Source organism: Nilaparvata lugens, chromosome X (assembly GCF_014356525.2).
Source record: "Nilaparvata lugens isolate BPH chromosome X, ASM1435652v1, whole genome shotgun sequence".
In the NCBI taxonomy this organism is placed as follows: Eukaryota; Metazoa; Arthropoda; class Insecta; order Hemiptera; family Delphacidae; genus Nilaparvata; species Nilaparvata lugens.
Genome location: NC_052518.1, coordinates 48,114,225 through 48,142,214, shown reverse-complemented (window position 1 = coordinate 48,142,214; position 27,990 = coordinate 48,114,225). Strand labels below are relative to the sequence as shown.

General features: G+C 34.3%; 1 protein-coding gene across 1 annotated transcript; it reads left to right on the top strand.

The window, feature by feature from the left end:
* The first annotated feature begins 11,834 nt into the window (after nucleotides 1-11,834).
* Nucleotides 11,835-14,885, top strand: LOC120354608. Its single transcript, XM_039441967.1, has 3 exons — nucleotides 11,835-12,214; nucleotides 13,174-13,413; nucleotides 14,811-14,885. Exons 1-3 carry the CDS (start codon nucleotides 11,861-11,863, stop codon nucleotides 14,883-14,885), a joined length of 669 nt encoding a protein of 222 aa, XP_039297901.1. The 5' UTR covers nucleotides 11,835-11,860.
* The last annotated feature ends 13,105 nt before the right edge of the window (nucleotides 14,886-27,990 follow it).

Below are 27,990 nucleotides of genomic sequence, written 5' to 3'. Positions count from 1 at the left end.
ATTAAAGGTGGTAAGGGGTTGAAGACCCTATTGGCCAGCATAATAAATGATTGACTGAGTATTTCTTTTTGTCCGATTCATTTAAAATTTGGCATACAGGATAATTTACACATTTTAAACATACTGTTGAAATTTGATAGAAATATTATGATTTTTATTGGTGGTTAGGGGTCAAAAACCCTATTGACCAGCATAAAAAGTGATTGACCGGGTATTTCTAATAGTCAAATTCATTACAAATTTGGCATACAGATCAATTTGCACATACTCAACATACTGTTTAAATTTCATAAGAATATAATGATGTTTAGTGATGGTTAGGGGTTAAAAACCCAATTGGCATAAATAGTGATTGACCAAGTATTTCAAATTTTCCGATTAGTTTCAAATTTGGCATACAGGATAATTCACACATATTTAACATACTGTTAAACTTTCGTCAATTTATAATGATGTTTAGGGGTGGATTGGGGTGAAAAACCCCATTGACCAGCATGAAAAGTGATTGACCAGGTATTTCTAATTGTTCGTTTTGTTTCAAATGTGGCTAGCAGGATAATGTACATATATTTCACATACTGTTGAAGTTTCATCAGAATATAATGATGTTTAGGGAGGGGTGGTAAGGGGTTAAAAACCATATTGACCAGTATAGAAAGTGATGACTGGGTATTTCTAATTGTCCAATTCATTTTAAATTTGGCATACAAAATAATTAACACATATTAAACATACTGTTGAAGTTTCATCAAAATATAATGATGTTTAGGGGTAGTCAGGGGTTAAAAACCTTTTTGACCAGCATAAAAAGTGATTGACCGGGTATTTCCAATTGTCTGATTCATTTCAAATTAAACATACAGGATGATTCCCACATATTTAACATACTGTTGAAGTTTTATCAAAATATAATGATGTTTAGGGGTGGTTATGGGTTAAAAACCCTATTGACAAGCATAAAAAGTGATTGACTGGGTATTTCTAATTGTCCCATCCATTTCAAATTTGGCATACAGGATAATTTACACATTTTAAACATACTGTTGAAATTTGATAAAAATATTATGATTTTTAGTGGCGGTTAGGGGTCAAAAACCCTATTGACCAGCATAAAAAGTGATTGTCCGGGTATTTCTAATAGTCCAATTCATTACAAATTTGGCATACAGATCAATTTGCACATACTTAACATACTGTTGAAATTACATAAGAATATAATGATTTTTAGTGATGGTTAGGGGTTGAAAACCCAATTGACCAGCATAAAAAGTGATTGACCAAGTATTTCCAAATGTCCGATTAGTTTCAAATTTGGCATACAGGATAATTCACACATATTTGACAAACTGTTGAACTTTCGTCAAATTATAATGATGTTTAGGGGTGGTTAGGGGTGAAAAACCCCATTGACCAGCATAAAAAGTGATTGACAGGGTATTTCTAATTGTACGTTTTGTTTCAAATGTGGCATGCAGGATAATGTACACATATTTCACATACTGTTGAAGTTTCATCAGAATATAATGATGTTTAGGGGTGGTTAGGGGTTAAAAACCATATTGACCAATATAGAAAGTGATGACTGGGTATTTCTAATTGTCCGATTCATTTTAAATTTGGCATACAAAGAAATTAACACATTTTAAACATACTGTTGAAGTTTCATCAGAATATAATGATGATAGTAGTATCTATTTATGGTAACCAGGAAGCTTTTTTGTGACTTTTCCCCCCCTCCCCCCTCCCCCCCGCACCCATCCTTCCTTCCCCCCTTCCCCCCGCACCACTCCCGCACCTCTCCCGCACCTCTCCCGCCACCTCCACCGCCCCTCTTAGAAGGACCTCTCTCTCTCTCTCTTGTCATGCTCTAGTTAATATAGTCATGGCTAATTACATTCAGTCATGCTCAATTACATTTAGTCATGGTCTATTTGATGATTAATAGTAGAGAGAGAGATATGTGTGAGAGAGAGAGGCAATCTACTGACAGATTCAAGTGAAACGAACTTAACTGAAACATGTTCTTGACAATGGGTTGTACACACAACGAACACTGCCAGATTTAAGTGAAACGAACTTCTTGTGAAATGAATATCTTACTCTCAGATTTAACTGAAACATGTTCTTGACAACGAGTTGTACACACAACGAACACTGGCAGATTTAAGTGAAACGAACTTCTTACTGTCATAAATTCTAGATGTACTTGACAACTAGGATGAGATTTTATCATTCTTCCAAGAATATATGTCCAGCAGTAACATTCAAATCCCATCTTTTCAAAACTCTTTATGTGTCAAGCATAGTTGAATATTCTTTGGAAGAATAATAGTGAATTCAAAGTTCTTTTCTGAATCTATATTGATATAAATCATTCTCACCAAATCTTACATTCTTAACATATTATCAAACTGAAAAACATTGTCATTTCTTGTTGTAGTTTTCACTCATCTCACAACACTATGTAGCAACGTTTGCTTACCGTGAGACAACCTTGGGCGTTATCATTACGCACCAATTCTGCTCTTGGCTGATGATTAACATGTTTCAAAATTTCACTTCAGAGAGCTTACAAGGACGAATGCTGTTGCGGTCTAATTCAATACTTGACTATTGTCACGTTTTGCAATTTTAGTTCACATAGCTTACAAGGACAAATGCAGTTCCGGTCTAATTCAATACTTGAGTATTGTCACGTTTTTGCAGAGTTCACAAGGACGAATGCATCTCTGTTCTAATTCATCTCAAATTCGAGCATTAACACGTTTCGTACATAATCTTGTTTCAGCTTGGAAAAATGCATGTGAACGTTGAAATAGAATGTAGCTATTTCTCCCAAGCAATTTGCATAGTGAAAATCGGTTAAAGATTGATATGATCCTAACTTTAGGGTTTTAGAACATCGGCGTAGATACTTAAACCCATCTTATCGGTGATTAAATCACCTACTTGATCTTCTGTCAAATTATGCGATTTCGCCTCAATCCAATTCATATGGAAACTAACTTTCGCATAATTTCGCACTATTTGGTATGCTATTCGATGTATAAATAAAGTGAGATAATCGGTGAATGCAGCTGAACATTGTAATCTCGTCACTTCATCATTCTCTGTATTTTTAATTGAAGTTGCTATTTCCTCACGAATTGATTTGAGTGTAGCTTGTAATTCATCTTTCTTAATAAATGCTTGCATTTCACTACTCAGATCATTTTTCAATACATAAGTTTCGCTAAACGTAGTTAGCAATGTATTCAAATCGTTTTTTGAAACAAATTGTTCAATCCCCTCCATAAGATTTGTCTTTATCGTATTAGTCATTGCAGATAATCGATCTTCAAACTCTTGTTTTGTTATAACAATGTTATTCAATGCCTGCACAGTTTTATCCAAATATTCCTTATCAACCGATAATGAATGAGTTTCATTTACTCTAGTAAAAAGTTCTGTGCTAAGCTGTTTCAATCTGGTATTTAGATAATTTCTATCTAATACTTGCAAATCTTTAATCTTGTCTGAGATAACTTTCAATTTCTCATCCAAATAATTCTTGTCAACTTTATTATCGTTGATCGTATTCAAGTGCGATCTGAATATCTCTGTTGTTGATTTGAGATCATGAAGAGAATTCTCCAAATTGATAGATTTCTCTTTAAGTCCCCTATCGATATTGTCAGATAACTGTTGTAATGTACTGAAGATGTGTTCCTTTTCGATCTTGTTCAATCCAATATTCTTAACTATATTAGATAATTGTGAATCTAAATACGAATGCAGAGATTCACTAACACCCTGTTGATTAATTGCCTGTATTATTCTCTCACTAAAACTGGTAAGATCTGGTCCATTCCATACAATGTCTTTCTTCGCAGCGACTCTCTCGCTTTTACCTCCGAATCTGTGCACGCTCATTCTGCAACTAAACAATAATTTTACCTTCACGCAATTCCTCTATAATTGATGCAATCTCAACATCATGAGCTGAGTGCCCAGCAAGTTTTGATGATTTTAATAAATGAAGTCTCTGAACCAATTCGTCATAGTTGTCATAATATTGGTAAATTCTATTGCTAGAAGTATTTTTTGCAAATTTCAATAACCCAGAACCTCTCTTACTTGTTTTTTTAACAGGAAACAGCATTTGAATTAAGCGAGACTTTACACCACTGTTACGTTTCACATATCCTCGTCTATCCAAATGAACTTTTGTTATTGATAAAATCTTCTTGTATTTATTTAGATCTTTTTCATCAAAGAGATATGAATTTGGTCTTTGCGCAAATAACAGTTCTAATAGTCCATGTGTAATTCGGAATTTTTCGTTATCAATATAAAAGAAGTAGTTATCAAAGCTAACAACCATCTCACCCATAAAATATAATTTTCGGTCAGAATCGTAGGAAATTCCATAAGGAATCGAGTTATCCAATTTTTCACTATGAAATGTATACAAATATTGTGCAAGCACTTGATTCTTTATCTTCTTTATTTTGCCGCTTGTATCACTCTCAAGCCTAGTTGAATTAAATATACTTGATTTGTTCATGCTTAGATCTTTTTCAGCTGCTGATGGTGAAGCAACTTCTATTGTTTCATCATAATGTTTTTCTCCCAATTCCATACTTTCATCTTCTTCTTCTTCTTGTTCCTCCTTTTTTGGTATAAAACTCTGATCAGAGTGGTGAGAAGATTTAGTTTTCCCCATTTCAACTAAAGGCGTGATAATCGGTTTAAAAAGTTTTTCTCTGTAATTGTCAGATTGCTTTTCAAAATGTACAATGCTTCTATGTTTATCTCTTATAACTTTCCTCAATTTCTTAATCTTATCGATTAGAGCAACACTAGCGTTTTGTCTTCTACGAGACATCCTCATTCTTTCACTGCTACTCACTCTCTACTGAATGTCAATAAAGTTATCCAGACCCTGTCTATATTTTCCACTATTAGCTGTACATTCGGTCATAATAGTAAGAAAACTATGCTTCTTAGAATTCCACACATTTGAACACAATTTACTGAAATCTCTGAAGCAAATATCTTCACCCACATAGTCTCTATGTATTAATTTGAGTGATAATTGATCAATTTTGAATATAACAATCATATTTGCATTATCTCTGGTGAAATGTTTTTGTGTTGCACCATAACTTTGAATTAAATATGCTGTATCAATATTACGATGTCTACCCATAGTAAAATAATCTCTTATTTGAGGTGTGTGACTAAGTTGTAAATCGTCGAATATGACAAGAGAAAATTGTTGAATTTTATTCGGGTGGAGAATTCTCTCGGGAATATCATTGACATGAAATTCAATACCTTTCATTTTTGAAAAGACTTTTCTTAAAAACAAGTACTTATCTTGATATTGGCTTTTAGTATTTAAATAAATATGTTTAAATCTCAATCCATTTTTGGAAAAAATCAAGTTGAACAATAAATTCGTTTTACCACATGCAGACGGGCCTACAATGAGAATTCTAGCGTTATGCGGTATCAATGTACCATTCTTACACCATACAGGCTTTTCCTCTTGTGCAATTAACTTATCGAAATTTACAATGTCGAGTTTGTTCATGTTGAGAAAGTGAGATATACAAACAGAACTGTTTCATGTGTCTGGTTCACTCGGTAATGAAGCGTTTCTAGGTGACTAGATGTACTCACCCATTCAACATCTAGTCACCTTGTGCCACATGCTACTAGCACTTCTCTATGACAAAAATGAGAAATGAAAGAGCGAACATTCAATTCAAGTTGTTTTTATTTAAAAAACACACACAATGTAAAGAATATTACAATGATTATCATTGGTGTGGATAGATAATGTACATTATTTACATCATATGATCTTACTCTAATTATTTACAACAAATGTGGATAGATAATGTACATTATTTACATCATATATGATCTTACTCTAATTATTTACAACAAATGTGATTCGATAAAATTATACCATGTGATCTTACTCTAATTATTATTATTATTTACTCTAATAAGTTCTCTCGATTTATGAATGATGGTTGTGGAAATCCAATCCATTTCACAAGCAACTTATCCTTATCTCGTCTCAATATTTTTTCTATCAAATAAACATTTCTTTCAGATTCATTCAAAAGCGTTTTTTTAATTTCTTCTTGATAAAACCTACCCTGTATTATCTCACCACTAAGATCTTCTAATGAGTAAGTGATAGGTCTTGTGGGATGTATGCTCACAATTCGGAAATATTCGGATGACCAATTCATTAGATATTTTTTATCAAATATCTGTTTCTTTTTAGAAATTCTCACAATATCACCTAGCTTATATTTTGGTTTCAACACTTTTAATTTGAATCGTCTATTAAATGCAGAGTTTAGTGATTCTAAAACACGTTTACGATGTTTTTTAGTTACATCTTTAGGTCGCATTCCAATGCTACTGTGTACTGTATTGTTATAATCATCTACAATATTTTGTAAGTTATTAACCCAGTTTTTACTCCCACGTTCAGTTAAAGATCGATATATTTTTGATTTTATTGTACGATTAAATCTCTCAGCGATACTAGCTTTCTTATCAGTAAAAACAGAATAATGCTTGATATTATACTTATCTAACAAATCTTTCACATGCTTATTAAAATACTCCTTCCCTCCATCTGTCTGGAAAAAACGCATATGTTTATTCTTACAAATAATGGGTTCGAGTGCATTATAAACACTTTGTGCAGTCTTATTCTTTAAAGGTATACAATAAGCGTACTTAGTAAAACAATTAATAACAACTAAAATATAACGATATCCTTTATTGAATTTAGATAAGCTACCCATCTCAATCAGATCTGATTGATATAAATCGTTCTCATTCTTCAACTCATATCTGCGTGTGGGGTAATTTACACGTGCAGCAGAGTGAAGCTCTGCTGCTAATTTTGCTCTAATATTACTCATTCTTCTTCTTTGTGTGAAGACACGCTTGAAACAGAATTCGATGTGTTGGTCACTAGCTCGTTACACACACACTGATCTGTGCCATCAGTTTGCTATTTTGTAGTGACCGAATGGTAATGTATCGATTCCGTTCTCTGCAATAAAGCGCTTGTCATCGAACGGGCTTAAACAAACCTTTGCGCATTCAATTTGATGCATGTTATGATTGAAGGATCTCAACATATTACATTTTTCTATATGTTGGCATCGTTCAATCAAACATTTCTTATACAAGTCAAAACTAAGTTTTCTATTTTTCACATGTGTCTTCACACCTTTTGCTACACACTTATTTACAGTTTCCTCCTTCTCATTATTTACAAGATATGAATATAATTTCGCCCGTAATCCCAGAAAAGATTTTAAAGGAAATGAAGCTGCCTCATCCTTAAATTTCCCTACAACTTTATTCCTCTCATTGGAGAAGCATTCGTGCTCAGCTGGGTAATTTGAAGTGTCAAACAATTCTAGATTTTCTCTTATCAGTTGGTAGACGTCGGGTGTCTCCAATGATAAGAGGAAGCTATCTGTATCAGTCATACAAGCTGGATGCGTTGCCATGGTATGATTTTTTGCAATTTACAATAGAAAAAATCATACATGTGCAGTTTACTCAAATCCAGGATGCAGAAACCTGAATAGATTGGCTTATTCATTTTTAGTTCCAACTTTCGCGAGAAAACCGCAATCACATCCGAACTTATTATCTGCCAGCGTTTACATAGGGGATTTGAAATGTACTTATCTAGACGCTTGGCGTCTGTGATAATTTGAACATTACATTGATGCCGATTTCCCTGTATCGATTTTCCGAAGCATAAGTTACTCATCTGTTTAAAGAAGGAGACTTCAAATTTATTTTTCGCGGCTTGCCTATTACAGGTATTGAACTCAATGTAGTTCTTCAACCAAGGCGATTGGGAAAAGCTAATGACGCGATGTACCTTTGTTAATTGCAATCCGAGTTGAAGGTACAGTTTCAAATTCATGTAATGAACAATGTACCTCTCTCGATCAAAAAGTGTGTTCATGAGTTTTTTAGTCAGAGTTTGACCGTTCTCATTGGTTTGGTACTCGGAGAACAATTCGCTAGGAGGAATTTGATGAAGTGGAGCGAGAGGGAAATTGGCATGCATATCATGTAACTCCTGTGGGTACTTGAGATCACATTCAATTACATAACCAGTTTCTGATTCACTCTCCAAATTTGTAAAGTCAAGAGCATGGATTTCTTCCTCTGAGAGGAACTTGAAATTTCCATAAGGTAAGAATTGATTCATAGAGTGCGCATACAAAGAATTACAATCTATATAAAGCAAATAGTTACTTGGTTTTGTGGGATCGTATGTGTCAGGGATGTGTTTGTTATTGGCTTCGCAATAACGCTTGCCAATAAACGAAACACCACCGCGCATTCCTGATTCAAACAATAGATGTATATCAGGATCGCTAATCAATTGGAGTTCAACCCGGGTGAACTTTAACATACAATTCCAAGTGTAATGAGCAAGCGAAAGAAAATGAGTCACATCGAGGCCATATGACCTAAAAAGCGTTGACCTCATTTCTTCGAAAACCTCAACTAATAGCATGACGTCTAGGCACAGATAGAAATCATGATACTCGCCGAGAGATTTCAACTTGAATGTTGAGAACACTCTTTGTGCATGCTCATATTCTTTGGGGGAGAGGGGTGTATCGTTAAGATCATTATAAAAACATTCTATCGGAGGGAGAGAAGTCTCAGCGAATTTTTCAGGGCAAGATATGTACGAATAGGGATATACTCCTTTTTTCAACAATAGTTGCCTTTGTTCGAGATCGGGGTCATTAAATACTGAAAACAGTCGTTTGAACTTCGATTCCATATCTGTACTATCTACCAAGTTGCGCACTAATACTTCTAAAGATTCATTCATAAATTATATGAATCTAAAAACTTGATTTTTCCCACTGTCAATGTCAAAAATCTTTCTGATGTATTGGCGATACAGGAAATTTCTTTTTTACATTTTCCGAGAGCTTTTAGAATAAAATGACTGTCAAATCCGCTAAAATTATGGAAGTAACAGCTAATCGTATCGTCAGTTCGAGTATTTAAATTACACGACACATGAGCAGCACACAAAAACTTTCCATTTTCATGTGCATGATGGCGTACCTTTGTGTCTGTTTCGGTAAAAACTTCATCGCAAAGGCCGCACTTATCAGCGTTTTGAAATTCGCGTTGCTGACGATCACTTAAATGCTCCATCGGAATTTCACATTTTATATCTGCACTCAATAAATCGCCCAGTTCGATTATTTCCTTGAGAAATTTCTCCATGATCTTTTCATTGATATTACTCGATCTATAGAGTACTGGGCCATACGCGATATCTCCATTCACATCAATTACAACGAAACAATACCCGCACGGAATATGACGCGCCATTTTCTTGGTGTAACTTCTGGTAATAGGTACATCATCAGATTCATTACCATCCATATTCACAACAAATGTTTCCAAATCCGCGTAGATTGTATACTTTTTCTTCAAAGTCGAACCGAGTTTTTTAAATTTGATTGTCTCACCTCGTTTTGGGTATGAAGTTCTCTGAGACTGGAACTTTGAACGAAGCTCTAGATGTCTCATCAAATTTGCTTTCCCATCACAATTTTTAGATTTGTTTGTTGTAAATCTGTGAAAACAGAAATTACAAACATCTACTTGTGCTTTAGCTTTCGAAAGGTGAAAAAGAAGACGCGACAATCCGTTTTTCCCGTTCGCGGTGTTAATTAAACAAAAATGAGTTTTTCCTGCATCGCCTTTCAACATTAAAAGATTAATTTGGTATTTACGCGTACGGAATATGCTTGTTCGATAGGGGAAAAACTTTTTGTTGTCATACGCGATAACATGAATTGCGATGTCTGTATTGAGAATTTCAAATTTCTTTATGTCGCGATCGGTGGTTGGGAAATTAACTCCGCGAGTGTTCAGCCTGTGAGCAAATTTGCTCAAATATTTCACCGTTAATGTCTGCCTATTCGGTTTCTGGTGAAAATAGGCTAGAACACTCCACAGAAAACACTTTTTATCAGAAAGATTTTTGATATTGATAACACATTTCTTATTCTTGATGAACTGGGGTGTTTGAATATAACTGCTTGTGTATATTGGATTATATCTAATCACATTTACATCAAGCGAGTCGATCTTCTTCAACACCCACCCACTCCCAAATCGAACAAAGTTATCGAATGAACTTAAAATTTTCCTAACTGCTAACATAAATTGTTCATTCAATTCGTCATAACTCTCCAAGACATTCATGCCTATGGCCGAGTAGCTATGAAGATTCACAATGGATGAAACAGCTTCGGATTCCTCTGATTCTAAAACTACCATCTTATACAATAATACATTTAATACTAAAAACCATTTAACATTTCCTTCGAAACGTGCAGCGTGTTCTCTTATTATCTCGAAAACACGAGCTTTCGAGTTTTGAAGCACATTTTCAATGTCAGGTGCTACGTTTTCGAAGGAAATGCGATGGCGAATTGCTCGCGAACTCACGCCTCCAACCCTGTGTTCTCTGCTATGCTCCATCTCTGCTACTAGCGGGTTACTGAAAACAAACAAAGAATATATTACTATGGCACAGAATTAGATATAAAAACAAGTAAACATTAATCTAAAAATCAGTTGTGATTTAACAAGCTGCAAGTACAGTGCAAAAAATGCTATCACAGGATCAGATTTTCATGCACGAACGATTGAGGTTATTAACATTTGATAATCGTTGGAAATTAGAATCGAGTCTGTTGTCACCTCAAAATATGGCTAAACAGGGTTTTAAATTTGTGCGAGCACCTGACGTTGTTCAATGTGTGTTTTGTTCAGTATATTTAGAAAATTGGTTGGCAACAGACGATCCTAGTAAGGAACATGAACGATGTAGTCCAAATTGTGGATGGCGCAAAGAAGATAATATTTCATGTGAAGAGGAGAATTTCGATAATAATATTCTACGACAATATGAAGAACGAGTTTTAACTTTCCATCGTCCAGAACCATTCAAGCTCTCGGTATTTATTAATAGAGCAGACTATTTTGCAATAAATGGATACTTTTTACATGAGAAATCATATCTGCAATGTGTATATTGCAAATATATTATTGAAAATCCTTATGAAAAAGTGATACATGTTCCATTTTGTATATATAAAAAGATGAGCTATAATGGAAAAGAAACGACAAATGATGAAAAAGAAGATGCTGTGGGAAAACAAGCTGGATATTGTACAATATGCACTCTGTTGTAATCGAGATATTAGTGATTCCTAAGTGCATTGTAGTAGTATCAGGAAAGAAGTAACTTCTGAAAAATCATGATTAGAAAAATAAAGAATTGTATCATACTTACATGCAATGAATGATGTGCTGTACTGTCTCTCTCTCTCTCTGCTTACACTAGTTCTTCATACGTCTTTCCTCCTCGAAGACTGGAGTGATTATGCAGTCTCGAACTCTGTGAAATCAACGAACATAATGAAAATCACAATAATATTGAGAAGAAATTTAGCAAGTCAACATGTGATGTTAATTATGAAAATTAATGAGGAGATTACATTCGAAATATTGTTATTCGAGATATGTGGAAGTGAGAATTCGAGTGCATTGTGAGAATTTGATATTTTTTCTCTGAATGCAACTTGCTGTACGTGTAAGAATGCATTTGTATGTCAAGGATGTGACAAGCGGGAAAATGCACTATCTCTCACTCATCCTAAAACAGAGAGAGAGGAACGAATGAGTATATAAGTGGCGGTCATTGGATTTGCCAGCTTCATTCGACCACTAGTCACGTTTCACACATATCCTCGCTATCATCATCATGGAGTCCACACGTGAGCAGTACATCCTTCCGGATACACCTCCTCAACAAGAACCATCATTCCCATCTTACTGGGCAGCGCAAGCTGCGCGGAAGAAGAAGATTCCTTCTACCAGTGCTGCTCCCCCTGCTGCTGTCGCATCCGACCCCGAGGAGTCGCCCCTGAAGAGACGTGGAGTCTTCGTGGAGAGAGGGATGAGCAGCGATGAGCTCATTATACCAGACACACCACCATCTCATCTAGGATGGGCACCGAAGCGTGTGCCACTAACAACAATTACCACCAACAGGCAGCAGGGGAAGAGAAAGCTGCAATTTCTGGAGGAGGAAGAAACCAACTTCGTACCCTCACAGGTTAGTTATTTCAAATATTATTAACATGTAATGTGAACAGATAATTTTAAATCTTTATATGTTGTCATCCAAAAGCTTGCTAGTATCTGATAAATTTCTTACTGAGAAAAACTAATTTCCAATGTTCACATTACATGTACTCACATTGGAGTTATTGATGAATCTGATTTGAAAGACAATTTCTTGATAACGAATATAGGAACTTAATTCAACTTTAGAGTTCAGTTAAGATGTATATTCGACTACATGAATATAATATATTCATTTGAATTGAGCATAAATTGTTCTATGAAATCAAGAAATATAATTATTTGAAGTGATTAGGTTGAATGCATGCTACTATCTAATAAGTGAGAAAAAACTAATTTCCAATAGATGTCTTTGTACAATGCACAATGTGATATTAAATGATTAGAGTTCAGTTAAGATGTGTATAATTTTATTTTTGAAATTGAACTGATCAAGCTTACTAGTAGTTCAGTCAAAAAATTGAATAAGATGAATATTTTGATTTCATTATTATGATGCTTACATATTATTTGCTATAATATTGAAGTGATGTGTTAAGAAAATTACTGATTCAGTTGATAGTTATTTATTGCAATGAAAGAGTTTGCTTATTAATTTGATTAATATTAATTTAACCCATACAACTGATTACAAGAAATATTAATTCAATAACTGATATTACTCACTTTGTGTAGAGAATGTCTTGTCAATCTGATGATATCAAGTTGAGATTATGACAATAATCTGTTGATCACAAGTAGAGAATGTCTTGTCAATCTGATGATATCAAGTTGAGATTATGACAATAATCTGTTGATCACAAGTAGAGAATGTCTTGTCAATCTGATGATATCAAGTTGAGATTATGACAATAATCTGTTGATCACAAGTAGTTGATAATCTGAAACAAATTATAATAAAGTTACTAATCATAGATTTTCATTTAACAGAAACGTATGTCTGAGAACACCTCCATGGTTCCGCTACTAGAGGAGGCAGCCGCGCGGGATGATGATGATGAGGACTTCATCGCACTCATCAATAACCCATCACCAAAACCGTGGGTACCTCTCTGCGAGCTGGCGGAGGATGTTCCACATACTATAATCTCAGTGCGGGAGGAAACGGACCATCATGGCAGACGAATTATTTTGAAAATTAATATCGCTTCTACGAAGAAAATCTCTGAGGTATACCTGCCTCAGAGATTTTCTTCAATAATTTCACCTTGTAAAGTTGTTAAATTTAATTCTAACTGTAAAAATTTAGGAATAGTAGTGAAGCATATAACCGCTACATGGAGCGACATTAAGATTGTTAAAATGTAACAATCTTATTCTCATAGCATGTAGCAGTTATATGCTTCACAAGTAGTATATAATGTAAATATTGTAGTGTTTGATAATAAATTGTAGTATTGTTTTTAAAAAATTGTTCTTAATTCTCACCTGTCAAAGAAGATGTAGAATAGTACACTGTTCACACAAGAATAGCTTCTCTTGTAACTGAACACTCAATGAATGTAGAATAGTAATGCTCTTGTACAGTCAATGAGTGTTCGCTCACAAGAGAAGCTATTTTATAGTTGCTGCTGCGCGCGCACGTGCATGCTAGTCTTGACCTTGTTGCGAGATTCTCCTCCATCTGTTTGCGCTATACACTCACTATAGATATAGCAATCTATTTTTATCAGTATGCTTACAACACTTGAATGGAGAAGTTGTGCAATGAAGATAATCGTATGGAGAGTTTTATTTGTTCTTCTCTTTGTAATATGTTGTGTGAATATGCTATTACTTTTCCATATTGCTTTGAAAAAATATGATTCAATGCAAAATGATAGTAAGAGAATATTGGAATCTATACAAAATGTACGAAATAAGATTAGGGATTTGGAAACACCTCAATTGATGCAGGAATCACTGCTAGTAAGAAATCATACATTATCTTATATCAAATCATGTGTCAATTCATCAGATGCTTCTCTCGATGTTAGTCTAAGACATTGGTATAGATTTATGATTGATGAACGTTCAATTCTTTGCAATTTCTACAAAACTTACAACCAGGCACGGCCCTAGGGACTTTCCCGCCCTGGGCGAGATCGGCAACCGCCACCCCCCCTCACAAGTATCCCGTCTAATTGTTAATCCCGGGTTCCACCCATTCCTTGAGCGATCGCCCAACTTTACTATTTTGTCTCTGCTGTAATGCGATCGCACCATTCGCACCACAGAGTCTCAGGAAACTCTAAATAATTAAAGGTGATGATTTCTTGATCCATTCCGAGCTGCTTTGTATAAACACACTTTTTTCTATGTATTTTAACACGACATGCAGTCAATTATTGAGTAAATATTAAAAACTTTTACTTACTGACTGGAGTACTTTCAATTGCTTGGCAATCATTTTCAACAGTCATTTTCAAAAGTTTTTAATATTTACTCAATAATTGACTGCATGTCGTGTTAAAATACATAGAAAAAAGTGTGTCTAAATAATTATGTACTAGGAGTCCAAAGTGTAATTTATTGTACATTTTAAAATTATTTTTGTTCCATAAACTGTTTTATGTTTCCTGTTGCAGATATATTTTTATAAGCCGACTAAAAATTTACCCGAAGGTTATCAGCTGTTTAAGTTACAAATTATTGACATTTAAACAAATATTTGATAATATGAATATTGGGGAACAGTAACACAAAATATTTGATTAAACTATTTTTATGTTTGAAACAGGTACACATGAAGAAAACAGGCTGTGCAAAGGCTAAAAATAAACTTTCTACTGGTGATATTTTTAAAAGTTTTTCGATTTGTGTATTATCAAGCTATCAAAATGAAAAAGTTCTTTTAGGAAAACCTTTTTTTCCAATCATTACTTTCTAAGACATGAGCGCCTAAAGTTTAAATTTTTGGGACAGAACATTTCAAATTCGGTATGAGATAAATCTAGGAAACTCAAAGGAATTCTTCATGGTATTGTTGATTGAATAAAACAAAAATTTTCTGAAAATATCTGATTTAAAGAAAGTTATTCAATTTACTAAAAATTACCAAAAATAACATTTAGTTGAGTTATTTTTTGCCATTTTTGGTAAATTGAATAACTTTATCAAAAATTGATATTTTCAGAAAATTTTTGTTTATTCAATCAACAATACCATGAAGAATTCATCCTTTAAATCTCATAATTTTATCTCTTACTGAATTTGAAATGTTCTGTCCCAAAAATTTAAACTTTAGGCGCTCATATCTCAAAAAGTAATGATCGGGGAAAAAATGTTTTCCTGAGAAACCTTTTTCATTTTGATAGCTTGATAATACACAAATCAAAAAACTTTGAAAAATATCACCAGTAGAAAGTATATTTTTAGCCTTTGCACAGCCTTAAGACGTAGACTGCAAGAGAGTCTTAGGCCTACTTAACTTGCTAAGTAATTAAAACTAAAATTTCTACAACACATTATGTTTGTTCAACACACCTGTTTAATTAAAGTAGAACTCGTCTGACTATATTTTATGTTTTTGCATGGGAGAATTCCTTCACCAATTCTTCAAGATCTAGGGACTGAGCTATTTTATGTTCGCTAGACCACTCAGACTTCCTTGGACATTGTTGATCTTGGAAAAGTCTTGATTAGAAGTTTGGAAAAGCTTCTTATACAATTTTACTATTCACATTTATTATCATGAATTTATTGTTTATGTGTATTTTTAAATTTTCCATTCCTTAAAATTTGCCGCCCCCAAAATCTGCCGCCCTGTGCGGCCGCCCGGTCCGCCCACCCCTGGGGCCGGCCCTGCTTACAACATACTTAACAAGTGTGTTAATAAGACACATCATGATGATAGAAAATTGTATTCCCTATTGATTAAAACATACCAACTTTGTAGTAATATATAAAGCACATAGTGAGACAATTTCTTTGTCTCTCGATTGAGGTTAAGTGTTTGATTAATTAACCTCAGTCGATGTTCAACTATTGAGTTGAAAGGTAATGAAAAATGGTATGTAGAAGAAAGTTATCTTCTAGGAAACGAGGTAAAGGAATCTTGAGTTCGGCTAGCAAAATTGTCAAAGGTATAGCGGGTACTGCGGGGGACATTACATCAACTATTATAAATAAATTAATAAACGCATCACCTGAAATTCACCTCCTGGGGGGTACCAGTGGTGTGGCCCCGGAACCAAGGTTAATGAAAGGTTAAAGAGGGGGGATCAAGGTATAAATTCATTAGATAGAGCCTGTAAGGTACATGATATAGCATACACTCAAAATAGTGATAATAAGTCGCGAGCGATTGCAGACAGAGCTCTAGCAAACACAGCATAGGAAATATTCAAGAATCCAAAATCATCTCTAAGTGAAAGAGCACTTAGTTATCTTGTAACAAACGTGATGAAAGCTAAAGCAGCGTTTGGCGGTGGATTGAGAAAGAAGAAGAAGAAGAAGAAGAGCACAAGTGTTGGGAAAACTCATAGCAGCTCGATAAGGAAAAAAGCTATTGCTCAGTTGAAACAGCATATTGCAGGTAGAGGTTACTATTTGAAACCGTACCCTCCAATCTCGAGTGGTGGTCGTATTTTGATTGGGCCCAACCCCACATCCTCCTCCTCACCATATGGAGTAAGTTTATTCCCAAAGAAAAAAAGAGTTAAAAAACGTAGAAAGACAAAGAAGGTGAAAAAATGAATATCGATGGTGAATTGTCCAATCACGATCTAATAAAATGGTGTAAATTATTACAAATTCCCCTACGAGGTGTATATATGATAGATACATTACCTAATAAAATTCTAAAAAATGAGAATTGTATTGTTAATTTAGACACTCAATCCGGACATGGTACACACTGGGTTGGTTATAAGAAACGAGGATCAAATGTTTACTATTTTGATCCAATTGGTAATTTACAACCACCTTATGAATTGAATAAATATTGGAAAAAAGAAACAGGTGTAAATATTTTTTACAATGTTGAGCACATGCAACCATTACATACAAATATATGTGGACACCTTATGCTCTTGTTTTTTGCGAACCAGTTGTAATCCAGTATTTGTACCGAAAACATATAAGATGGTTGTTATTACATTACGATCTAGATCAAGTGATCTCTATGAACATTTACAAGAAATTCTCGATTTGGATAAAAATAAAGAATGGGAAATTGGATTGATTAATTTCTGTACTTACAATAGCATTGCAAATGTTATAAAAGGTAAAAATTCTACCTTCAAATATGGTGATAAATTAATTGATCTTGATACGGGTGCATATGAAGTTGATGACATTATATTAGCTTTAAAGAGTAAATTGAATAGTGACGAAAAGAAACTTAATATAAGAGCTAACACAAATACTATGAAGCTCGAAATTCGTTCTGATAAGCCTATTGACTTTACATCATCTACTTCAATAGGAAAAATGCTTGGTTTTGATAATGTTATATTACAACCGAATAAATGGTATTATTCTCAGCATTTAGTTAGCATAACAAATATTAACTCTATTGTAGTTGAGTGCAATATAGCCTGTGGGAGTTACTCCGATGGCAAACAGAAACATATTATATACGAGTTCTCACCTAGAGTACCTAGCGGGTATTTGATAAATGAAACGCCTAATCCGATAATCTATATGCCTTTAAACACACATAGAATTCAAAGCATTAATGTAAAGGTAACCGATCAAGAAGGATCATTTATTGATTTCCGAGGAGATATAATTACAATTAGACTTCACATTTGTGAAAAACAAAGAACTTGAAATGGGATTCCTCGTTTTCAAACCTCGCACTAGCATTTGCTCACAGAAGCTCATTAGAGACTCGAACGTGATAGAGTCAACACCTAAAAAGCTACGTGCTTTATCAGCGAAAAGCGCGAGAATATTGGAAAAGTTGGGATTTATAGTAGATTGGCGTCATGTACGGCGCAGCAATTAGTGAAATTCTCGATGTTGAATCTCAACTCGAGTTCTATAATGATATTACTAAATTTCAGTTCCATACTCATACAGTATATTCGGGACAAGAAATTAAACCCTCAGATGAAGCTCGCATCCATGTGGCTTCTATGGATCAGTACAGCTTTCCATGCAAATCATTTATATTTATTGAGGGGGAGGTGAAGTGTACAAAACCAGCTGTGAAGGCTGGGGATGCTCCGATAGAATCTAAGTATATATTATCCAGTAACCTCATTGGAAATCTCTTTGATGAAATTCGATATGAATTGGCTGGACAACAAATTTCTAAATTAAGACTAATTGGATTAACATCAACAATTAAAGCTATACTAGTGAAAAATATGTTTGATAAGAACACATATCACTTGGCCGGGTTTGACAGAGCAGGATATACACTGAAAGATAATAAGTTTACATTCTGTGTACCTCTTAAATTAGTTTTACCATTTTTTGAAGACTTTCAAAGAATAATTTTAAACTTGAAACAAGAACTTGTATTATTAAGATCGCCAACAGATCTCAATTGCATCAAGTCTACAGAAGCAACAAACGTTAATATAAAAATAACGAAGCTTCAATGGAGAATTCCCTATATTACTTTAGAAGATCATGTGAGGTTGAAATTTTTGAGATTGCTCGATGCTGATACACCGCTGAAGCTGAGCTTTCATCATTGGGAGATTTCAGAATTACCAAATTTACAAAATAGCACTGTTCATTCTTGGGCAGTAAAAACCGCATCCCATCTCGACACACCAAAGTATGTTGTTTTAGCGTTTCAAACAGATCGTAAGAATAAAATTAATAAATCAATCTCGGAATTTGATAGTTGTAATCTTAAAAATGCAAAGGTCTACTTGAACTCTGACTATTTTCCTTATGAAAACCTCCTTGGTAAACAAGAATTGATGTACCGTATGTTTTTGGATTTTCCCTCGGCGTACTATAACCATAGTATCAATACTGAGCTTGGAACAGAGATTGATTTTGACACATTTTGTACTAAAACACCCCTGATTGTAATTGACTGTTCACATCAATCTTCTCATTTGAAATCCTCCACAGATATTAGAATAGATTTGGAATTTAAGGAAACTGTACCTCCAAATACTTCCGCTTATTGCATTTTAATCAGTGATCGTATCATGGAGTACACTCCCCTTACTTCCATGGTGAAGGAAGTTCAGTAATTTCTCGATAGAGCACAAGCTATATAAGTATTGCATTTTTCAAATTTTACTCATTTGAGGTTTTAGCTTTGATCAGTTAACATCTAGAATGTCTTCTAATTCTGAGAAGAAAACACGCTCTATCGGGATACAGTGCGATCTTGATAAAGAAGACAGCATCTACTATGACTCAAGATGTAGTACGCCTATAATGTGTTATAATTCTGAGAAGAAAACACAATCTATTGATATCATGCAGTGTGATCTTGACACGCAGTGTGATCTTGACACCGAACAAGACTTCTTCTACTATCACTCAAGATGTAGTACACCTAAACCACAGGAGGAGAATGGAGGAGGAGGAGGAGGAGGAGAAGGAGGAGGAGAAAGGAGGACAAAGGAGGAGGACAAAACAGCACAAGAGGAGGAATCCTCCTGTGGAAATTTTGCAACAGTCGATATGCATTGGTTCAAGGGAACTTCTAATCAAATTATCGTGAAAGAAATCGGAATCGTAGATCAGCTAAATAGCTTTGTTGTGTTACATTTCAAGTCGCCATTTGCAAAGTCGGAATTGAATGCTAAATTGCGTAAGCAAGTAACATGGGCTGAGAACAATTATCACAAAATACGCTGGGAAGATGGTAATTTTATTTATACAGACGAATTATTGATATCTTATCTTGAAGGATATGATAAAATCTACACAAAAGGTACAGAGAAAGCTAAGTTTCTTAGAAGGTTACACAAAAACATATGTTGTTTACCGGATGAAATTGAGAAACCAAATTTTAACTACTTTACAAGTTCTTGGTGTTATAATGCCTGTGAAATTCATCATCACAATCCGCATGGTCGATGTGCGTTATTCGCAGCGGTTCATTACAATACTTTGATAATGAAAAATATGGACTCACCTCCAAATTTCATGTGCAAAAACAATAGAATGCTTAGCATGAAAAAATGTCAATTCTATTCAAATACAGAAAAGAAAAACTTTGCAAGATATGGCTTTTTCTATAACGGACAAGAAATTCAATGTGTTTATTGTAAGCAAGCATTGAAATATCATACTGCTCATGTATGTTGCATTGGAGGGAAGGCACAGGAACCGTTTAATTTCTCTATATTAGTACCGACATATGTATAGTTTCTTCATTTGCTCATCATGGACCCGTGCAAGTGGATGCAAGCTGATAGTGAATTGGAAATGAGGTTAGAACAGTGTATTGATTGGTATGATGCCTGTGAAATTGCAATTAAACATTCAACTCATGAAAATCATCATTTGGTGAAACAACTAAAAGACATTTTCTTAAACACAGTGAATTTGAACGATATAAATGATTATCTATGCTATTACAGACCTCATAAACTGTCTGTTAGTAAACTAATAAAAATTGAAGAGGAAGTGATGAACAATTGTAGTGAATTGTGTAAATGAATTTCTAGTGTATACTCGATTGTTTTCATTGTACCTACAATGTCTAAGTTTAATCCTTCAGTATTGCTTTGTTAGTTGAGCTGAAAAGATCTCACATGCGTTGAAGCTCAATGCTATAAGTGTGCAGATACAAGTAGTTTCTTATCACGTTTCACCTGTACATACACTCAACTGAAAAATATGGTTGATTGTTATAGCTTTTCAAAGTTCAAGAAACTATCTCGTCTCTTGATGACAATTTCATTCAATGAATTTGATCTAATTGCAAAGAATATTAAATTTTCAACGGGTGATGAGGTGAGTGATCTTGCATTAACAAAAACAGAAAATCTTCACTTTCCAATTCTATCTGAAATTTTTGAATTATTGGATGCATTAGAAACCGGTCATTTCCATTATGGTTGTTCAAATAATGATGAATCATTAGCTATTGTTAATAATTATAATGATCTCTGGAAATGCTTATATGACATTGCCAATAAAAAATGTAAAAGATCATAGTTCGCTCTCTAGAGAGTTTAAAGATACATGTGTATTTGGATATACAACTTCATTCTATGCATTAGTTATGATTGAGGAAACATTGAAAATATAACGTTCGTTGTGTGTACAACCCATTGTCAAGAACATGTTTCAGTTAAATTTGACAGAAGTTTGTTTCACTTGAAGGGGTGGTTAGGGGTTGAAAACCCCATTAACCAGCATAAAAAGTGATTGACCAAGTATTTCTGATTAGCCAATTCGTTTCAAATCTGGCATACAGGATAATTCACACATATTTTACATACAGTTGAAGTTTCATCAAAAAAAATTGATGTTTAGTGGTGGTTAGGGGTTGAAAACCCTATTGACCAGCATAAAAAGTTATTGACCGGGTATTTCTAATTGTCCGATTCGTTTCAAATTCGGTATACATGATGATTTACACATATTAAACATACTGTTGAAATTTCATATGAATATGTCGACAACTAGGGGTGGTAAAGGGTTGAAAACCCTACTGACCAGCATAAAAAGTGATTGACTGGGTATTTCTAATTGTCCGATTCGTTTCAAATTTGGCATACAGGATAATTCGCACATACTTTACATACTGTTAGATTTTCATAAGAATATGTTGACTACTTTGTGTGGTTAGGGGGTGAAAACCCTATTGACCACCAAAAAAAATGATTGACCGGGTATTTCTAATTGTCCGATTCATTTCAAATTCGGCATAAAGGATAAGACTCAACATACTCAACATACTGTTGAAATTCTATAAGAATATGTTCAGTGGTGGTTAGGGGTCAAAAACCCCATTGACCAGCATGAAAAGTGATTAACCGGGTATTTCTGATGGTCCAATTGGTTTCAAATTTTGCTTACAGATCAATTAGTACATACTTAACATACTGTTGTAATTTCATAAGAATATAATGATGTTTAGTGTTATGTTTAGGGGTTGAAAACCCAATTGATCAGCATAAAAGTGATTGACCAAGTATTTCTAATTTTCCGATTCCTTTAAAATTTGGCATACAGGATAATTCACACTTATTAAACATACTGTTGAAGTTTCATCAGAATATAAAGATGTTTAGGGGTGGTTAGGGGTAAAAACCCCTAATGACCAGCATAAAAAGTGATTGACCGGGTATTTCTAATAGTCCAATGCATTTCAAATCCAGCATACAGAATGATTTACACATATTGAACATACTGTTGTAATTTCATAAGAATATAATGATGTTTAGTGGTGGTTAGAGGTTGAAAACCCGATTGACCAGCATAAAAAGTGATTGAACAAGTATTTCCAATTTTCCGATTAGTTTCAAATTTGGCATACAGGATAATACACACATATTAAACATACTGTTGAACTTTCATCAAAATATAATGATGTTTAGGGGTGGCTAGGTGTAAAAAACCCTATCAACCAGCATAAAAAGTGATTGACCAGGTATTTCTAATTGTACGTTTTGTTTCAAATTTGGCATGCAGGATAATGTACACATATTTCACATACTGTTGAAGTTTCATCAGAATATAATGATTTTTAGGAGTGGTTAGGGGTTAAAAACCATATTGACCAGTATAGAAAGTGATGACTGGGTATTTCTAATTGTCCGATCCATTTAAAATTTGGCATACAAAATTATTGACACATATTAAACATACTGTTGAAGTTTCTTTAAAATATAATGACGTTTAGAGGTAGTTAGGGGTTGAAAACCCTATTGACCAGCATAAAAAGTGATTGACCGGGTATTTCTAATTGTCCGATTTGTCTCAAATTTGGCATACAGTATGATTTACATATACTCAACATACTGTTGAAATTTCATAGGAATTTCTCGTCTATTTAAGGTGGTAAGGGGTTGAAGACCCTATTGACCAGCATAATAAGTGATTGACTGGGTATTTCTTATTGTCCGATTCATTTCAAATTTGGCATACAGGAAAATTTACACATTTTAAACATACTGTTGAAATTTCATAAAAATATTATGATGTTTAGGGGTGGTTAGGGGTTGAAAACCCCATTAACCAGCATATAAATTGATTGACCAAGTATTTCTGATTAGCCGACTCGTTTCAAATCTGGCATACAGGATAATTCACACATATTTTACATACTGTTGAAGTTTCATCGAAAAAAATTGATGTTTAGTGGTGGTTAGGGGTTGAAAACCCTATTGACCAGCATAAAAAGTTATTGACCGGGTATTTCTAATTGTCCGATTCGTTTCAAATTCGGTATACATGATGATTTACACATATTAAACATACTGTTGAAATTTCATAAGAATATGTCGACAACTAGGGGTGGTAAAGGGTTGAAAACCCTATTGACCAGCATAAAAAGTGATTGACGAAGTTTCATCAAAATATAAGATGTTTAGGGGTGGTTAGGGGTAAAAACCCCTATTGACCAGCATAAAAAGTGATTGACCGGGTATTTCTAATAGTCCGATGCATTTCAAATCCAGCATACAGGATAATGTACACATATTCCACATACTGTTGAAGTTTCATCAGAATATAATGATGTTTAGGGGTGGTTAGGTGTCTAAAAACTCATTGACCAGCATAAAAAGTGTTTGACCGGGTATTTCCATCTGTCCAAATCGTTCAAAATTTGGCATACAGGAGAATTCACACTTACTAAACATACTGTTGAAGTTTCATTAAAAAATAATGATGTTTAGGGGTAGTTAGGGGTTGAAAACCTTATTGACCAGCATAAAAAGTGATTGACCGGGTATTTCCAATTGTCCAATACATTTCACATTTGACATACAGGATGATTCACACAAATTAAACATACTGTTGAAGTTTCATCAGAGTATAATGATGATTAGGGGTGGTTAGGGGTTGAAAACCCTATTGAACAGCATAAAAAGTGTTTGACCGGGTATTTCTAATTGTCCAAATCGTTTAAAATTTGGCATACAGGATAATTCACACATACTAAACATACTGTTGGAATTTCATAAGAATATGTCAACAACTTGGGGTGGTAAAGGGTTGAAACCCCTATTGACTAGCATAAAAAGTGATTGACCGGGTATTTCTAATTGTCCGATTTGTCTCAAATTTGGCATACAGTATGATTTACATATACTCAACATACTGTTGAAATTTCATAGGAATTTCTCGTCTATTAAAGGTGGTAAGGGGTTGAAGACCCTATTGACCAGCATAATAAGTGATTGACTGGGTATTTCTTATTGTCCGATTCATTTCAAATTTGGCATACAGGAGAATTTACACATTTTAAACATACTGTTGAAATTTCATAAAAATATTATGATATTTAGGGGTGGTTAGGGGTTGAAAACCCCATTAACCAGCATATAAATTGATTGACCAAGTATTTCTGATCAGCCGACTCGTTTCAAATCTGGCATACAGGATAATTCACACTTATTTATATACAGTTGAAGTTTCATCGAAAAAAATTGATGTTTAGTGGTGGTTAGGGGTTGAAAACCCTATTGACCAGCATAAAAAGTTATTGACCGGTTATTTCTAATTTTCCGATTCGTTTCAAATTCGGTATACATGATGATTTACACATATTAAACATACTGTTGAAATTTCATAAGAATATGTCGACAACTAGGGGTGGTAAAGGGTTGAAAACCCTATTGACCAGCATAAAAAGTGATTGACTGGGTATTTCTAATTGTCCGATTCGTTTCAAATTTGGCATACAGGATAATTCACACATACTTTACATACTGTTAGATTTTCATAAGAATATGTCGACTACTTTGTGTGGTTAGGGGGTGAAAACCCTATTGACCACCAAAAAAAATGATTGACCGGGTATTTCTAATTGTCCGATTCGTTTCAAATTTGGCATAAAGGAAAGGACTCAACATACTCAACATACTGTTGAAATTCTATAAGAATATGTTCAGTGGTGGTTAGGGGTCAAAAACCCCATTGACCAGCATAAAAAGTGATTAACCGGGTATTTCTGATGGTCCAATTGGTTTCAAATTTTGCTTACAGATCAATTAGTACATACTTAACATACTGTTGTAATTTCATAAGAATATAATGATGTTTAATGTTATGTTTAGGGGTTGAAAACCCAATTGACCAGCATAAAAAGTGATTGACCAAGTATTTCTTATTTTCCGATTCGTTTCAAATTTGGCATACAGGATAATTCACACTTATTAAACATACTGTTGAAGTTTCATCAAAATATAAAGATGTTTAGGGGTGGTTAGGGGTAAAAACCCCTATTGACCAGCATAAAAAGTGATTGACCGGGTATTTCTAATAGTCCGATGCATTTCAAATCCAGCATACAGGATAATGTACACATATTTCACATACTGTTGAAGTTTCATCAGAATTTAATGATGTTTAGGGGTGGTTAGGGGTTAAAAACCATACTGACCAGTATAGAAAGTGATGACTGGGTATTTCTAATAGTCTGATTCATTTCAAATTTGGGGATTTCTAATTGTCTGATTCGTTTCAAATTTGGTATACAGGATAATTTGCACATACTCAACATACTGTTGAATCCCCATAAGAATATAATGATGTTTAGAGGTGGTTAGGTGTCTAAAAACTAATTGACCAGCATAAAAAGTTTTTGACCGGGTATTTCCATCTGTCCAAATCGTTCAAAATTTGGCATACAGGAGAATTCACACTTACTAAACATACTGTTGAAGTTTCATTTAAAAATAATGATGTTTAGGGGTAGTTAGGGGTTGAAAACCTTATTGACCAGCATAAAAAGTGATTGACCGGGTATTTCCAATTGTCCGATACATTTCACATTTGACATACAGGATGATTCACACAAATTAAACATACTGTTGAAGTTTCATCAGAATATAATGATGATTAGGGGTGGTTAGGGGTTGAAAACCCTATTGAACAGCATAAAAAGTGTTTGACCGGGTATTTCTAATTGTCTGATTCGTTTCAAATTTGCTATACAGGATAATTTGCACATACTCAACATACTGTTGAATCCCCATAAGAATATAATGATGTTTAGTGGTGGTTAGGGGTCAAAAACCCTATTGACCAGCATGAAAAGTGATTGACTCGGTATTTCTAATAGTCCAATTCATTACAAATTTGGCATACAGATCAATTTGCACATACTTAACATACTGTTAAAATTCCATAAGAAATTAAGAATATGTTGAAAACTAGGGGCGGTGAGGTGTTGAAAACCCCATTAACCAGCATAAAAAGTTATTGACTGGGTATTTCCAATGGTCCGATTCATTTCAAATTTGGCATACAGGATGACTTACACATATTAAACATACTGTTGAAGTTTCATCAGAGTATAATGATGATTAGGGGTGGTTAGGGGTTGAAAACCCTATTGAACAGCATAAAAAGTGTTTGACCGGGTATTTCTAATTGTCCAAATCGTTTAAAATTTGGCATACAGGATAATTCACACATACTAAACATACTGTTGGAATTTCATAAGAATATGTCAACAACTTGGGGTGGTAAAGGGTTGAAACCCCTATTTACCAGCATAAAAAGTGATTGACCGGGTATTTCTAATTGTCTGATTTGTTTCAAATTTGGCATACAGGATGATTCACACCTACTCAACATACTGTTAAAATTTCATAAGAATATCTCGACTATTAAAGGTGGTAAGGGGTTGAAAACCCCATTGACCAGCATAATAAGTGATTGACTGGGTATTTCTAATTGTCTGATTCGTTTGAAATTTGGCATACAGGATAATTTACACATTTTAAACATACTGTTGAAATTTCATTAAAATGTCATGATGTTTTGGGGTGGTTAGGGGTTAAAAACCCTATTGACCAGCATACTATTGACCGGGTATTACTAATATTGTCCGATTCGTTTCAAATTTGGCATACAGGATAATTTACACATACTCAACATACTGTTATCATCTGACTCTGATCATTCAAAGATCGAGGTACGCGTGGCCAGTACCATCTATTCTAGGTACCTTGTTTGTGAATATTGATTATTCTAGATTATCAATGTACAGAGTATTGTAATTTCGATTTTAATAAATTACAATGCTCAAGACCAATGAATTTCAACTTGTATACTGGTATTTTTTGCTGAAGTAAACAATCTTCTCATTTTCTTTGATAATTTCATTAAATTATTATAATAATACTGATGGTGATGCCCACTTAAGCTCTTAGGCTTGTGCGTGGGTAATGATTGAGAGGGATGATGAAGAGATATGACTACTCTCTAGATAGTCGGGATCGACGACTTATCAGCTCCTCTAAAAGACAAGGTGGCCGTATCTAAGTGATTGTGCTGTGATCAAGAAACTTTTGCCCCGGTCGAGATTCGAACTCGGGTTTTCTTGATTACTAGATCGGCGCGTTATCACTTACCAGTACTCCAATGATTCAATGATTCAGCCACTCTACTTCTCCACCCTACATTTGAAGAGTGGTGGTGGGTGAATCTTCCAAAGGTAGTATCTGTTACAACAAACTCCCTCACTCATTCCGGCTTTTATTGGTGCTAATTGTCTTGAAATATATGCCCATGGGTAACTTCAAGAATCACAAGTTCCCTTTTGTTCCTGAATAAACCTTAATAATTATGTGCTATGTGTCTGACATACTATATTCTTCATAATGCTTGTTCCTTCAACATTCAACAATCATCGATTTGTTCAATGAGTCTCTC